The 16,584-nt window shown below is 44.2% G+C and overlaps 1 protein-coding gene across 1 annotated transcript in view; it reads left to right on the top strand.

Annotated features, from left to right (window-relative positions):
- Nucleotides 1–2,405, top strand: part of LOC126433826 (T-box transcription factor mls-1-like) — a 190,039-nt gene extending 187,634 nt beyond the window's left edge. The window contains exon 5 of the mRNA XM_050090451.1: nucleotides 2,274–2,405. Within this exon, the coding sequence (XP_049946408.1) occupies nucleotides 2,274–2,405 (132 nt within the window). The remainder of the gene's footprint in view (nucleotides 1–2,273) is intronic.
- The last annotated feature ends 14,179 nt before the right edge of the window (nucleotides 2,406–16,584 follow it).

The raw sequence follows: 16,584 nt of genomic DNA, 5'->3' as shown, positions 1-16,584 counted from the left end.
GGACAAATATATTATACTAGAACTGACATGTGATTACATTTTCACGCGATTTTGATGCATAGCTCCTGAGAAATCAGTACCCAAAACAACCACCTCTGGCCGTAATAACCGCCTTGATGCGCCTGGGCATTGAGTCAAACAGAGCTTGGATGGCGTGTACAGGTATAGCTGCCCATGCAGCTTCAACACGATACCATCATCAAGAGTAGTGACTGGCGTATTGTGACGAGCCAGTTGCTCGGCCACCATTGACCAGACGTTTTCAGTTGGTGAGAGATCCGGAGAATGTGCTGGCCAGGGCAGCAGTCGAACATTTTCTGTATGCAGAAAGGCCTGCACAGGACCTGCAACATGCGGTCGTGCGTTATCCTGCTGAAATGTAGGGTTTCGCAGGGATCGAATGAAGGACAGAGGCACGGGTCATAACACATCTGAAATGTAACGTCCACTGTTCAAAGTGCCGTCAATGCGAACAAGAGGTGACCGAGACGTGTAACCAATGGCACCCCATACCATCACGCCGGGTGATACGCCAGTATGGCGATGACGAATACACGCGTCCAATGTGCGTTCACCGCGAAGTCGCCAAACACGGATGCGACCATCATGATGCTGTAAACAGAACCTGGATTCATCCGAAAAAATGACGTCGTTGAGTACACCATCGCAGGCGCTCCTGTCCGTGATGCAGCGTCAAGGGTAACCGCAGCCATGGTCTCCGAGCTGATAGTCCATGCTGCTGCAAACGTCGTCGAACTGCTCGTGCAGATGGTTGTTGTCTTGCAAATGTCCCTGTCTGTAGACTCAGGGATCGAGACATGGCTGCACGATCCGTTACAGCCATGCGGATAAGATGCCTGTCATCTCGACTGCTAGTGATACGAGGCCGTTGGGCTCCAGCACGGCGTTCCATATTACCCTCCTGAGCCCACCGATTCCATATTCTGCTAACAGTCATTGGATCTCGACCATCGCGAGCAGCAATGTCACGATACCATAAACCGCAATCGCGATAGTCTACAATCCGACCTTTATAAAAGTCGGAAACGTGATGGTACGCATTTCTCCTCCTTACACGAGGCATCACAACAACGTTTCACCAGGCAACGCCGGTCAACTGCTGTTTGTGTGTGAGAAATCGGTTGGAAACTTTCCTCAGGTCAGCACGTTGTAGGTGTCGCCACCGGCGCCAACCTTGTGTGAATGCTCTGAAAAGCTCATCATTTGCATATGGCAGCATCTTCTTCCTGTCGGTTAAATTTCGCGTCTGTAGCACGTCATCTTCGTGGTGTAGCAATTTTAATGGCCAGTAGTGAATATCGTGGCCGCTAATGTTATTGCTGACGATATTGTGTTGTGGAAAGAGTAGCTATTTTTAATTATGCTTAATTACAGGGTGGTTATAATTAAACTTCCGCTACTTGACAGTGCCCTTATGAAGAACTGGTGATCGTAGGGCAGTGAAACGTTATGGAAACATTGTAAGGACACGGGGAAGAGAAATAATGAATGCACCATTGAAAGTAACTCATTTTAATTTCCACATGAGAGAGTAACATTTTTTAATTGCATACCATGTTTACTTTCCGTTTTACTTTGCTCAGTGTAACGACCATCTCTGTCCACTGCAGCCTGGAACCGCACTAGTGATACCATTTCACAACCGTTCGCAACACTTTTCGAACTGTGGATCGCGGAATGTTCAGTTGTCGTGGCCCAACTCGTACGCTGCTTGAAAATAGAACATGGTAAGAGGATCTTTACATATGCTTTTAACATGTCGATACTCGCGAGGAGTAGCTGTTGTTTTGACAAAACAGCTTTACGATTAAAAGCCTGCTCAATCTGCCCAGACCCTTTGTTAACTGTCTGCAACTGTAATGCTTACTGATGACTGTTTTTCACACCCACGTCGCCGTACCAATAACGGTGCCTAGCGGCAAATCATGATACTAACAGCGCAAATCCTGCAACGCACAATCTGAACTTCATTCCTTTAAAGTTGGTTACATACGGTAAATAGTTTTCTGTCTTCACTAGCACAAGTAGTGAAACTGTAATTATAACCATCCTATATTTTGTACCTGTCGTGTGACCTAATGACGTTTACAATATCTCATGCTTTTAAATATCTTATAAAGCTACAAGCGCATGTTGTTACATGTTCATGTTTGCGTGCGTGAGAGAGGGAGAGAGAGAGAGAGAGAGAGAGAGAGAGAGAGAGAAGCTAGGTCTGGGCTCAAATACTCATTTGGCTTATTACCTATTTTCAGAATGACGATTTGGCAGCCCTTAAAATTCGCAACAACCCATTTGCCAAGGCATTTAGAAACAAGCTCACAAGGCGACAGTCTAATGTGGACGTGGCAGAGGTATCTTCCAGTAAGTACAACTGCAATATTTAAAAAATCTTACAGCGACTCAACTGTTATGTAATCAAGGAGGATGTACAAAATTTGCCCGTGATATGTAATCACGGACGATGTACAAAATTCACCCGTGACATATGTTGTTAACGGGTCTGTTGTTGGAAGTAACTGCTATGTTGGGGAATGTCTCCTCCGCTAATTGCTGAACTTCGTGCCCTCCACATCACATTGCCCAACAGTGCCAGCTGCGCACGTTCTTTCTGCTAGGGTATCCTCTAAGGCTTATAGTACCATCTTGTCTCGGAAAATAATACTTTCCATCAAAAAGGCGGCTTTTACCAAGAAGTGAATTTTCAAGTGAGGTCTTGCTTAGACTGTGTATAATCCTCCGCTACCTTAAGGAGATTACTGATAGTCCCTCAGAGTTAATTTTTGGTTTTGGGATTATCACTGATCAAATTACCTGTGCTATTTCCATATGTCATAAATGTCTCTATGTATTTCATTTTCTGAGGGCAGAGGTTGCCTCATGTATCATAAAATGGTCATCAAAACAACTACATTAACCATTACTAATTTGTCAAGCAATATGATTGTAATTGTTATTGTCACTGCTTGACCGAGGGATCCTAAAATACGCTATACGTATTGACTTTGTCTCTCGCAGTCGAATCGAATGCAGAAGAAAAGTACACTGGTATTTGAGAAAACTGTAACATATATATATATATATATAACATTTTTGCTTTATAGTACTATATATGAAGTTTTCTATCAGAATTCAGTATGGTAGGAAGCGTCACAGGCTGTAATCACAGCCTCTAAACTGGGTGCCATAGAATGAAGAGAGCTTCGATCTCTCTCCACGCAGTCTGTACACGAGACCACAAAACATTAACAGCAGAATCTGGAGGACCGTGACGAATAGTTGGTTGGTTGGTTGGTTTTTGGGGGAGGAGACCAGACAGCGAAGTCATCGGTCTCATCGGATTAGGGGCAGATGGGGAAGGAAGTCGGCCGTGCACTTTGAAAGGAACCATCCCGGCATTTGCCTGGAGCAATTTAGGGAAATCACGGAAAACCTAAATCAGGATGGCCGGACGCGGGATTGAACCGTCGTCCTCCCGAATGCGAGTCAAGTGTGCTAACCACTGACTGCGCCACCTTTTTTTTTTTTTTTTAGCTCTAGCCCTTTTTTCCGCTATCCCTTTTTTTCTTTTTGTTGTTTTTGTGTTTTTTTCTTTTTTTTGTAAACATTTTCTTTTCTTTTGAAAACCCGTTAATAAAATGGAACTAAAAAAAAAAAAACAAGTGCCACCGCCACTTTTCATCCTATAACAAAAAAATCTAGGCCCCTTCAGGCGTTGGCTCCTGACTTACCCTACCCCTGAGAGCTGCCTATATACCATGGGAAATCAAGGTTAGGGCTATCCTTACAAACAAAACAAAATCTTCCTTTTTCTGATTTTTTTTTTTTTTTTTTTTTTTTTTTTTTTTTTTTTTTTTTTTTTTTTTTTTTTTTGTAAGTGATCAGAGGCCTTCTGCGCCCCGCTGGTAATATGTTGAGTGACGTCTTCTCGAAATTGATGTGTTCCGTTCAATTGTTCAGAAATGTTCATTGGTTCAAACAGGAAACCTTCTTCTCTCTTGGCTTAACACATTCCAGCTGCGAGGCGGCTCGTGGAAAGCACTCCCAAGGAAGTTCGAGAAAAATTGTCTGTATTGTGGGTGACGGACAACGACATAATGACGGTCATTGAGGTATGTCCAAAAATCGAGTACAGAGTCTACAGTTTGTCCAAATATGTAGTGAATGGCATGTCCGCGAAACCAATTCACAGCATTGGTCTTTGTCCGAGGAAAATAGTCACGTTCCGGAAATAATAATGAAAGGGGAGTAATCCGATCCGGAATGTCCCGCGTTAGAAAAGCCACAATACGTCGAACCAAGTGCCAAACCTCCACCGCCGGTCCGCAAACAAACCGATGTTCATCATTGTCTGGCACTCCACACGTGGAGCATAGAGGTGATTGGGCGAGGTGGATACGATGAAGGCGAAATTGGTTGATTTGCTTACCATTGACAGTTAGGTAGCAGACAGATTGTACATTCGTGTCAAGGTAACAGGCGAACACCGCGCGTCATACATGACGCCAGTCAACCTGGGGGAACTTTTGTTCAATCGGGTTAGGTGGACGACCTAATTGGAGGACACTGTATACTGCCTTTGTCTTGAGTAAAAGCTGTCTTGGTAAGGTGAGGCGTAGATAACTGAGTTCCAGAAAGAAGTTCCGTATATAATGGAACTGGGCCGGAACATCCGAGATCATCACTGGGGCTGACAGTGAGACCGGCGAGTATGCCGACAGGAGGAGACCAGTGAGGCTCGTGGGGCAACGGGTCCATACCGTCATCTGGGAGCTGACAAATAGGGCTCGAGCTCTATCCGGCACGTGAAACAGACCTATCCCTCCTCGTTCACGGGGAAGAGTAAGGGTTGCATAGTTAACTTTGAACAACATCCCAGAGCTGACGAAAGATGCCATCGCTGCCAACATGCGACGTGCCACAGTAAGCGGGAAAGGTAGAACTTGTGCTACATGGGGAACTCGGGATGCGATATATGTATTGACATATCGAGCGCGTTGGAGAATATCTAGGGATCGAAGGCGATGGTCCATAAGACCTGCTCTGATCATTAAAAGGGGGCGTCGGCAGTTGATGGTGGCTGAACGCCGGAGATCAGATGAAAAATCTATTCCCAAACAACGAATGGTATTAACGGTGGTGAGAGGTGTAACGCACTCCACGGGAAGTCCCGTGCCAATTAACATAACTTGTGACTTGCGTACGTTTAAAGAGCTACCCGATGCCTCACCATAAGTCGCTACCCACGTCAAAACAGCTCGAACCTCGTCGGCATTACGTAAACAGATGACTACATCGTCAGCATAGGCCGTGCAACAGAATCGGTAGCGATCTATGGACAACCCTACCAAACGTTGTCTTAGTCCACATAGCAAGGATTCCAAGGAAAAGGCGTACAAAATTGAGGATAGAGGGCAACCTTGACGTACGGATCGACCTATTATTATCGGTGGAGTGAGTCTGCCATTGTACATAATCCTGGATGAGGCACCCCGCAGAAGGCGCATCACTACCGTGATAACGGTGACTGGGAAACCCATATGGTGGAGAACGGCCGTAAGGAACGAATGGTCAACCCTATCAAAAGCTTGACTAAAGTCCAAAGACGCAAGTGCCCCAGAGAGGCGTAGCCACCTCGCTCGGTACGAATAGTTGCCCACACACCTTATCCCAGACACATCATATCCCAGATATGCCTAATATGGCATGCAGTATTACCTGAAGAGATTAAATTTTGTATCTAAGACACTCTAAAGCACCTCAACTGACATTTTTCCGCTACACTACGTGATCGAAAGTATCCGGACACCCCCAAAAACATACGTTTTTCATATTAGGTGCATTATGCTGCCATCTACTGCCAAGTACTCCGTATCACGACCTCAGTAGTCATCAGTAGTCATTAGACGTCGTGAGAGAGCATAATGGGGCGCCCCGCGTAACTTACGGACTTTGAACGTGGTCAGGTGATCGAGTGGCACTTGCGTCAAACGTCTTCACGCGAGATTCCCATACTTCAATACATCCCTAGGTCCACTGTTCCTGATGTAATTGTGAAGTGGAAACGTGAAGGGAACACGTACAGCACAAAAGTGTACAGGCCGACCTCGTCTGTTGATTGACAGAGACCGCCGACGGTTGAAGAGGGTCGTTTTGTATAATAGGCAGACATCTAACCAGACCATCACACAGGAATTCCAAACTACATCAGGATCCACTGCAAGTACTATCACAGTTAGACGGGAGGTGACTAAACTTGGATTTCATGGTCATAAGCCACACATTACGCCGGTAAATGCCAAACGACGCCTCGCTTGGTGTAAGGAGCGTAAACATTGGACGATTGAAGAATGGAAAAACGTTGTGTGGAGAGACGAATCACGGTACACAATGTGGCGATCCGATGGCAGGGTGTGCATACGGCAAATGATCGGTGAACATCATCTGCCAGCGAGTGTAGTGCCAACAGTAAAATTCGTAGGCGGTGGTGTTATGGTGTGGTCGTGTTTTTCTTGGAGGGGACTTGCACTTCTTGTTGTTTTGCGTGGCATATCACAGTACAGGCCTAAGCTGATGTTTTAAGCATCTGCCGTCTTCCCACTGTTGAAGAGCAATTCGGGGATGGCGATTGCATCTTTCAACACAATCAAGCACCTCTTCATAATGCACGGCCAGTGGCGGATTGGTTGCACGACATTAACATCCTGAATCCTATAGATCACCTTTGGGATGTTTTGGAACGCCGACAGAGTGCCAGGCCTCACCGATCAACGTCGATACCTCTTCTCAGTGCAGCACTTCGTGAAGAATGGGCTGCCATTCCCCAAGAAACCTTCCAACACCTGATTGAACGTATGCCTGCGTGAGGCATCAAGGCTAAGGATGGGCCAACAGCATATTGAATTCCAGCATTACCGATGGAGGGCGCCACGAACTTGTAGGTCACTTACAGCCAGGTGTCCAGATACTTTGGATCACATAGTGTATGTCACTCTGGACTGATAGCTAGTACAGAGCATTTAAAAAACATGCTACCATCATTGAATAGTAGGTTAGAGTGCAACTTGTTCGAAAACGCTGAATTTTATCCCTCAATATGCCAGCGAAGGCATTCTCGAGTTCATTACACGTTCGAAAACGCTGAAATTTTTCATTCAGTACGCCAACGAAGGCATTCTAGAGTTCATTACAGTCAGATTTTTGTGGTATCTCTGTAATGTAAGCCGACACATTGACATCCATGCCACCAGTCCAGAACTCGAAAAAATTGGTGTAATGGTATATAAATGAAATTTCCAACAGAAAAGATTTTATTTTTCTCTATGACTAATAGTTCCTGCATTGCAGGAGATGGAAAAACTGCAGATCCCCAAAAAATATTGTTTTTATGGTATAAATTGATGTATATTGTTAAATGAGAACAAATATTAAATGTTTGTAACGTATCTATGTCAGTAGAAACGTATTAAGGGATAAATTGAGTTCTGGAGTTGTAACAGGGTGGAAAGGCGGGGATGGATGTAATAAGTGTGAGGGAGGTTAGGTCTCCAGAGGGTGGTCATGCAAATCCCTCCTTCATAGGTCTGCAAAATTCAGAGCGAGTAGGCAATTATCGATTTGCTCTACCGCACTACGTCACAAGAAGCAACTACAGGGTATTTCACAAAGTTATACCGACCCTTCTGCAGCTCGCCTTATGGAATACTTGCGTTGCAGTCTGCAGGTATATACTGGGGTGTCTATTTTCCACAAAGTGCGTTAACACTATTTGGAATATAGATATGAAGTCCCAATAATAGTAACGCAAGAAACGCATGTGGACAGAATCTTTTTAAATCGCTGACCACTGTTATACAGGATGTTACAAAAAGGTACGGCCAAACTTTCAGGAAACATTCCTCACACACAAAGAAAGAAAATATGTTATGTGGGCAGGTATCCGGAAACGCTTACTTTCCATGTTAGAGCTCATTTTATTACTTCTCTTCAAATCGCATTGATCATGGAATGGAAACACACAGCAACAGAACGTACCTACGTGACTTCAAACACTTTGTTACAGGAAATGTTCAAAACGTCCTCCGTTAGCGAGGATACATGCATCCACCCTCCGTCGCATGGAATCCCTGATGCGCTGATGCAGCCCTGGAGAATGGCGTATTGTATCACACCCGTCCACAATACGAGCACGAAGAGCCCTACATTTGGTACCGGGGTTGCGTAGACAAGAGTTTCAAATGCCCCCATAAATGAAAGTCAAGAGGATTGAGGTCTGGAGAGCGTGGAGGCCATGGAATTGGTCCGCCTCTACCAATCCATCGGTCGCCGAATCTGTTGTTGAGAAGTGTACGAACACTTTGACTGAAATGTGCAGGAGCTCCATCGTGCATGAACCACATGTTGTGTCGTACTTGTAAAGGCACATGTTCTAGCAGCACAGGTAGAGTATCCCCTATGAAATCATGATAACGTGCTCCATTGAGCGTAGGTGGAAGAATATGGTGCCCAATCAAGACATTACCAACAATGCCTGCCCAAACGTTCACAGAAAATCTGTGTTGATGACGTTATTGGACAACTGCGTGCGGATTCTCATCAGCCCGCACATGTTGATTGTGAAAATTTACAATTTGATCACGTTGGAATGAAGCCTCATCCGTAAAGAGAACATTTGCACTGAAATGAGGATTGACACATTGCTGGATGAACCATTCGCAGAAGTGTACCTGTGGAGGCCAATCAGCTGCTGATAGTGCCTGCACACGCTGTACATGGTACGGAAACAACTGGTTCTCCCGTAGCGCTCTCCATACAGTGACGTGGTCAACGTAACCTTGTTCAGCAGCAACTTCTCTGACGCTGACATTAGGGTTATCGTCAACTGCACGAAGAATTGTCTCGTCCATTGCAGGTGTCCTCGTCGTTCTAGGTCTTCCCCAGTCGCGAGTCCTAGGCTGGAATGTTCCGTGCTCCCTAAGACGTCGATCAATTGCTTCGAACGTCTTCCTGTCGGGACACCTTCGTTCTGGAAATCTGTCTCGATACAAAAGGACCGCACCACGGCTATTACTCCGTGCTAATCCATACATCAAATGGTTATCTGCCAACTCCGCATTTGTAAACATTGAACTGACTGCAAAACCACGTTCGTGATGAACACTAACCAGTTGATGCTACGTACTGATGTGCTTGATGCTAGTACTGTAGAGCAATGAGTCGCTTGTCAACACAAGCATCGAAGTCAACATTACCTTCCTTCAATTGGGCCAACTGGCGGTGAAACGAGGAAGTACAGTTCATACTGACGAAACTAAAATGAGCTCTAACATGGAATTAAGCGTTTCCGGACACATGTCCACATAACATCTTTTCTTTATTTGTGTGTGAGGAATGTTTCCTGAAAGTTTGGCCGTACCTTTTGTAACACCCTGTATAATGCTAGAGAAAACTGGTTCTTTGCCTTTCTGTGAGGCATTTGTATTGTTTTTCTGGGAAAGGCAGCTTCCTGCACGGCAACTGTTACTCGTTTTTCAGTCTGAGGACAGTCTATACCTCCCCAGCATTTCATGTCCGTATCACTCAGATCAGTAGACAAAATAACTTCACTGAGCTTTTATTTCGATAGTGGAGGTATTTTCCGTTTACTGAGTATCCACTTTCAGTTGTTAAATGAGCTATCGTATGAAAAAGTTCAACAGATGGAACTGTCATCTGTCTGCCATACTGAAGAGCCTGCGCCAGGCGCATAATGCTGTGAAAATATATTCAACAATTTCGATTTCATTGTCTCCACGATCAGTAGCTACAATACTTTTGGCAACTTGAGGGTATAAAACACATCACCCCAGCCTCTACATTCCCAACGTCTGAAGAGTCGAACATGCTTAAACTGGTTCCCTCTTAACAAAAGTAGGTCATGTAGGTATTATCAAACTTCATATATTTCAACGCAAGTCAGAGATTACTTTTCTTGTTTTAAACGTGACTGGCTTGTTCCATCAGACATACTGACGTTTACCTTGCAAGATATACTGTGGATGCGTGCTAAGTTGCTCCTCTCAGTGCAGCCCACCTACAAGTGCCAGAAAACCCACAATTGGAAAAGAATTATGCAGTCTGCTAGTGACAGTTACAAGAGAGAGAAGTGAAGTAACTTTCTGGCAATCCATCAATTCACTACCAGACGACTTTACAATGTGTTGTAAACGACAGACAGCAACAAGATGCCACGTTTACAATTCCAATTCCTTTCCCACCAACATAACATACCACACTGACAACATCACACTTACAAATTAAGCACTTCCAGCCATTGTTTATAGAAATATATTTTACATAAAATCCCACTTCTTTTTTTTTTAGTCATCAGTTTTCTGTCTGGTTTGATGTGGCCCGCCGCGAACTTCTTTCCTGTTCCAATCTCTTCAGCTCAGAGTAGCACTTTCAAACTACATCCTCAATTATTTGATGGATATACTCCAATTTCTGTCTTCCACTACAGTTTTAACACTCTACAGCTCACTCTACTACCACGGAAGTCATTCCCTGATGTCTTAACAGATGATCTTTCATGCTGTCGCTTCTTCTTGTCAGTAAATCCCACATACTTCTTTCCTCTCCGATTATGCGCAGAACCTTCTCATTCCTTACTTTATCAGTCCATCTAATTTCCAACATTCGCCTGTAGCACCACATCTCAAATGCTTCTCTTCTGTTCCGGTTTTCCCACAGTCCATGATTCACTACCGTACAATGCAGTACTCCAAACGTACATTCTCAGAAATTTCCTCCTCCAATTAAGTCCTATGTTTGATACTAGTAGACTTGTCTTGGCCGGGAACGCCCTTTTTGCCAGAGCTAGTGTGTTTTTCACGTCCTGTTTGCTCCGTCCGTCATGGGTTATTTCGCTGCCTAGGTAGCAGAATTCATCACCAGTGTAACTGGTCAGCAGTGTCACCAGTGTAACTCGTTATTGATGTCCTTTCACCTTGAATTTTAATTTCATTCTTGAACCTTTCTTTTACTTCCATCATTCCTTCTTCTTTTTATAGATTGACCAGTAGGGGAAAAAGACTACATCCTTGTCTTACTTCCTCTTTAATCTGAGCAATTCGTTCTTGGTCTTCCACTCTTATTATTCACTCTGGGCTTTAGTACAACATACCTGTCTCTCCCTATAGCTTCCCCCTACTTTTCTAAGAATATAGAAAACCTACACCATCTGGCACTACCGAATGCTGTTTCCAAGTCGACAAATACTATGAACGTGTCTTGATGTTTCTTTAGTCTTGCTCCCGTTATCAACCACAACTTCAGAACTGCCTCTGTGGTGCCTTTACATTTCCTCAATCCAAATTGATCGTGATCGAACACATCCTCATTTAACAAATGCAAATAAGTACTCACTTAATAAATTGAAAATAACTCCACTATATAAACATGAGCCCTATAAAGTTATTATGTCCGCATACGTAAGAGAAATGGAAATGAAATTCTGGGGAGGTATAGACTGTCTGTGAACTGAAAAACGAGCAGCACGCAAGATGGGGAAAGTTGCGTTTCCTGGAAGAACACAACAGCTGCCGCACAGGATGGCAAAGAATCAAGTCCCCTCTAGCAGAGAATTGTATAGATTCTGTCCATATGTGTTTCTTGCGATAGTATTATTAGCAGCTCATATCTGTGTTCAATGTAGTGCTAATACACTTTGTGAAAAATAGCCCCCCACCCTCCCAGGATTGCGCACTGCGTCCCCAGTGGTTCATAAGGCAAACTTGGAAGGATTGGTATAGCTTTGTGAAACACTCTGTAGTTTGAAACTTCCTGGCAGATAGAAACTGTGTGCCGGACCGAGACTCGAACTCAGCCTTTGCCTTTCGCGGGCGTTTGGAAGGTAGGAGACGAGGTGCTGGCGGAAATAAAGCTGTGAGGAGAGGTCGTGTGTCGTGCGTGGGTAGCTCATTTGGTACAGCAGTTTCCTACGAAAGGCAAAGGTCCCGAGTTCGAGTCTCGGCCCGGCATATAGTTGTAATCTGCCAGGAAGTTTCATATCAGAGCACACTACGCTGCAGACTGAAAATTTCATTCTGGACCCTGTAGTTTGATTTTTGTGACATAGTGTAGAAGAGAGAATGTGGAATTGCCTGCTCGCTCTACATTTGCAAACCTACGAAGGAGGGAACTGCACGACCACAAACTGGCGACCTACATTTCCTCACACTTCCAACCCCACCTTTCCACTCCTTACACCCTCAGAACACAATTTATGCCAAAATAATTTTCTACTGCACTTAGATGTGGTACAGACTTTTGATATTTGTTCTTAACCCACTTCATTTAAGAGTAAACATCAATTTCATAGCATTAAAATACCATTTTTAATAATCTGCGATAATCCCATCCCCTGCAACACGGAAACTGTTAGTCATAGATAAAAATGAATGGTACCTTCTTTGTAGAAAATTTAATGTAATGTTTGAAATACAAGGTTAGTAGTGAAATTCTTAGTGATTTAATCAGTATCATGTTCTGTTTTCCTCAGATTGTAAATAATCTTTTATCAGTACTAAAAAGCATATATTAATGGTGTAAACATGAAGTTGGCGCACTCGTTCCCATTACCTGTAATCGCAATAAAGACAAATATTTATGTTGAAGCTGTTTCTATGCAAATGTGTTTGAAAAATATCTTTCGTCTAAAGTGTAATACTATCAATGCATAATATGTTCCAGCTACCAAGAAGACATCCTCTGAAGCCATCAGTGTACCTGCAGTTGCATCGCCCTTGGTTGAACCCATCGTGCGGCCTGTGCCAGTGTTCCATTGGCCAGTTCAGAGTGGACTGTCCTTAGAATATCTGCGTCAATGTTGTTCATATTACCAGCGTACATCTGGCTGCTGCAACATGCCGTCATTTCTCTATCCTAGGCTAAGCTACAAGATCTGCGGCTGCATTTGTGACCATAAACAGAAACACTTTGACCCATTTACAAAAGATGTTTTGCAGTAATACTATGTAAAAATAAAGCACTAGTTGTAATAATTGTATTGTCACATTGTTAAACTTAAAGGGCGTGGCACAGCCACGATCCTGTTGCTTTGACAATCAATTATGCTTCGTCGAATAAGAGCTGCGACGCTTTGTGTCGCCTCCTCAAACGTACACCAGCAACATTTCATGACATTTAAGCAAAAAAGTGAACGCACATAAACTCGTGACGCGCAATTATAGTAAGCAGTAAAGGCAGTGACCCAAATCATCACGCTGTGGACGCTTTTTAAATAGCTACTTTGATGTAGCTATAACAGAAGTTATATACACTACTGGCCAATAAAATTGCTACACCACGAAGATGACGTGCTACAGACGCGAAATTTAACCGACAGGAAGAAGATGCTGCCATATGCAAATGATGAGCTTTTCAGAGCATTCACACAAGGTTGGCGCCGGTGGCGACACCTACAACGTGCTGACATGAGGAAAGTTTCCAACCGATTTCTCATGCACAAACAGCAGTTGACCGGTGTTGCCTGGTGAAACGTTGTTGTGATGCCTCGTGTAAGGAGGAGAAATGCGTACCATCACGTGTCCGACTTTGATAAAGGTCGGATTGTAGCCTATCGCTATTGCGCTTTATCGTATCGCGACATTGCTGTTCGCGTTGGTCGAGATCCAATGACTGTTAGCAGAATATGGAATCGGTGGGTTCAGGAGGGTAATACGGAACGCCGTGTTGGATCCCAACGGCCTCTTATCGCTAGCAGCCGAAATGACAGGTATCTTATCCGCATGGCTGTAACGGGTCGTGCAGCCACGTCTCGGTCCATAAGTCAACAGATGGGGACGTTTGCAAGACAACAACCATCTGCACGATCAGTTCGAGCATGGACTATCAGCTCGGAGACCATGGCTGCGGTTACCCTTGACGCTGCATCACAGACAGGAGCGCCTGCGATGGTGTACCCGACGACGAACCTGGGTGCACGAATGGCAAAACGTCACTTTTTCTGATGAATTCAGGTTCTGTCTACAGCATCTTGATGGTCGCATCTGCGTTTGGCGACATCGCGGTGAACGCACACTGGAAACATGTATTCGTCATCGCCATACTGGCGTACCACCTGGCGTGATGGTATGGGGTGCCATTGGTTACACGTCTCGGTCACCTCTTGTTCGCATTGACAGCACATTACAAAAGAAATAAATGGAATGTGACACAATAAGGTGTTTTCAGCCTGCCGTCGGAACTGAGTCTCTTTTTTCAGTAAAACTGTGTGCCTTTTCGCTAATTGTATCGCGGATTGTAGAATGAACCACCAGTTGTACGAAGTTGTTTTTACCTTTTTTACCTTTTTTGCCATTAAAAAGTCTCGCACAACTTTATGCTGATGCATTAATTAGTACCAGCGTCGTTCAGTATGATGTATATTCCTCCCACCCATGAATTAATATCGATTTATTCCCGTTTATTTCAGCCTCCTCATGCTTGGTCGTATCAAGATGGCATGTAAGGCTTCGATATATGCTCTGTTGATGACGAACACTACTAGATCGTAGACATTCCGCGGCAATGTGGGCGTCGCCGATCTTAATGTCCCTAAACGTTGTCAGATTTCTTTACAAATGATCTAATTCAGTTGCATAAGGAGCAAAAATAGGAGGGCACTTGACGATGGAAACGCTGACCTCGTAACGATTGTATCCGATTTGCTGAAAGTTTGGTTTGTTGTTTTGAGGATCAAATGGTTCAAATGGCTCTGAGAACTATGGGACTCAACTGCTGTGGTCATAAGTCCCCTAGAACTTAGAACTACTTAAACCTAACTAACCTAAGGACATAACACACATCCATGCCCGAGGCAGGATTAGAACCTGCGACCGTAGCGGTCGCGCGGTTCCAGACTGTAGCGCCTAGAACCGCTCGGCCACCCCGGCCGGCGTTTTGAGGATCAAATGGCTTAGTAAACATTAACTGATTTTCAGTGAAATATTGTCATTTACTTGCAGGCAACTATTTTGGCATTTCGAAGAGTATCTAAGATACTGGACATGAAGTGTAAGCTGGGTTTCTCGCCTGTGGTCTGAGGAAGGTGCACCTGACCGTCGCCTTGACTCCGGATGGCAGCGACGTACAGATTCGTGCAGCCGCTCCTAACGAGCTATCACTGATCGCACGCGCAACCGCAGCACAAATTAGATCCAGTGCTGCACCCAGAGTATCAGCTAGGACGAACATGAACTATTTGCTGGTAACTGGGCTACGAATTAAGGTACACTGTACATTTCTATTGCAGAGCTTATAGGTAGATATAGGGTAGTTTGTCTCACTACTGGGCAGCCTGGTCCGATTTGCGGTAACAACAACATCTCTTCATTCTTCGCGATAACAGGTTCCCGTATGGCGAAACATTAGCTCCAGAAATGACTGTCGATACCTAATGATAGTCTCTATGTGGGGTTGTATTCAAGGTTTCTTTTTATATCTGTTCGCGTTTTGTGTACATACCATACAGGAAGCACCATATTACATAAATAGTGCATATGATGATTAAAACAGATTTGTGTAAGTTGATATAGATCACAAAGTAGCTGATAACAGATCACATTAGTTCATAATGGTAATAAGACCAGTTAATTTTGATGATTGAGGCAAAAATAGGTAAAGAACAGTAAAAGTATAAACTTACTAGACAAAATATTAAAACTGTACAACTAGTCGCTTTCTAGCGCACTTGATGTTATAAAACGGGTACCAGGTGGTCATGTGACCCTCCACCGCTAATGAAGTCATGACAGTGTAGAGGTGTGTACGTGTCAGTCACTCGTATGGAGTCAGAGTTGAAAGGTACATGGGGACGTAACAGAATAACAGAGAGAAGCAATCGTGTTTGGTAGTGCCCATGATCACACACTGAATGAAGCTGTCCGATTTACTGGTGTATTAAAGCTAACTGTCTACAAGGAACGGTGTACCACGCGCGGCCATTTAACACATGCGTGTAAGAATAGCGGTCGTAAAAAGATCGTAATCGACGTAGACAGGAGTCAAGTTCCAACCCTTGTGAAATCGCTTTCAAACTCTATCTGCTGTCAGTGAATACAAGTCCTTCTCAACCAGTTTCCGCGTTGTCACTGTGAAGGGAACTGAATGCAACGGACATTTTCTCACAATGCCAAATAACTGCAGTGACCCAAACATCACAAAAGCTGGACAGTGACTGAAATCGTGTAGTGCGGTCGGGCGGGTCAAGATTTTACCTCTACTTCAAATGGTGTAAGACATCAAGTGAGGTTCTCAATGGGCAGCATATGGAGGTGTAATTCAGGCCGGAGGTGGTTCTTCCAAATTTTGTGGGAGTTTTTCGTTCCATGACTCGGGCTCACTCATTCAGCTTATCGTGAACACGAACTGGAATGCTCATTTAAAAGTTCTCGATGGCCAAGTATTGGCCTGTCTTCTACATCTTCATGAGGAGTATGTTGTGGGCGCTAACATATTCCAAGCTGACAACAGGGCTGGACTCACACGTCCCGGCTTTGACGAAATCTCAGGTATTCTATCGCA

Source organism: Schistocerca serialis, chromosome 1 (assembly GCF_023864345.2).
Source record: "Schistocerca serialis cubense isolate TAMUIC-IGC-003099 chromosome 1, iqSchSeri2.2, whole genome shotgun sequence".
Taxonomy (NCBI): Eukaryota; Metazoa; Arthropoda; class Insecta; order Orthoptera; family Acrididae; genus Schistocerca; species Schistocerca serialis.
Note: the sequence above shows the minus strand (reverse complement) of the source record. Positions and strands in the feature narration are given on the sequence as shown.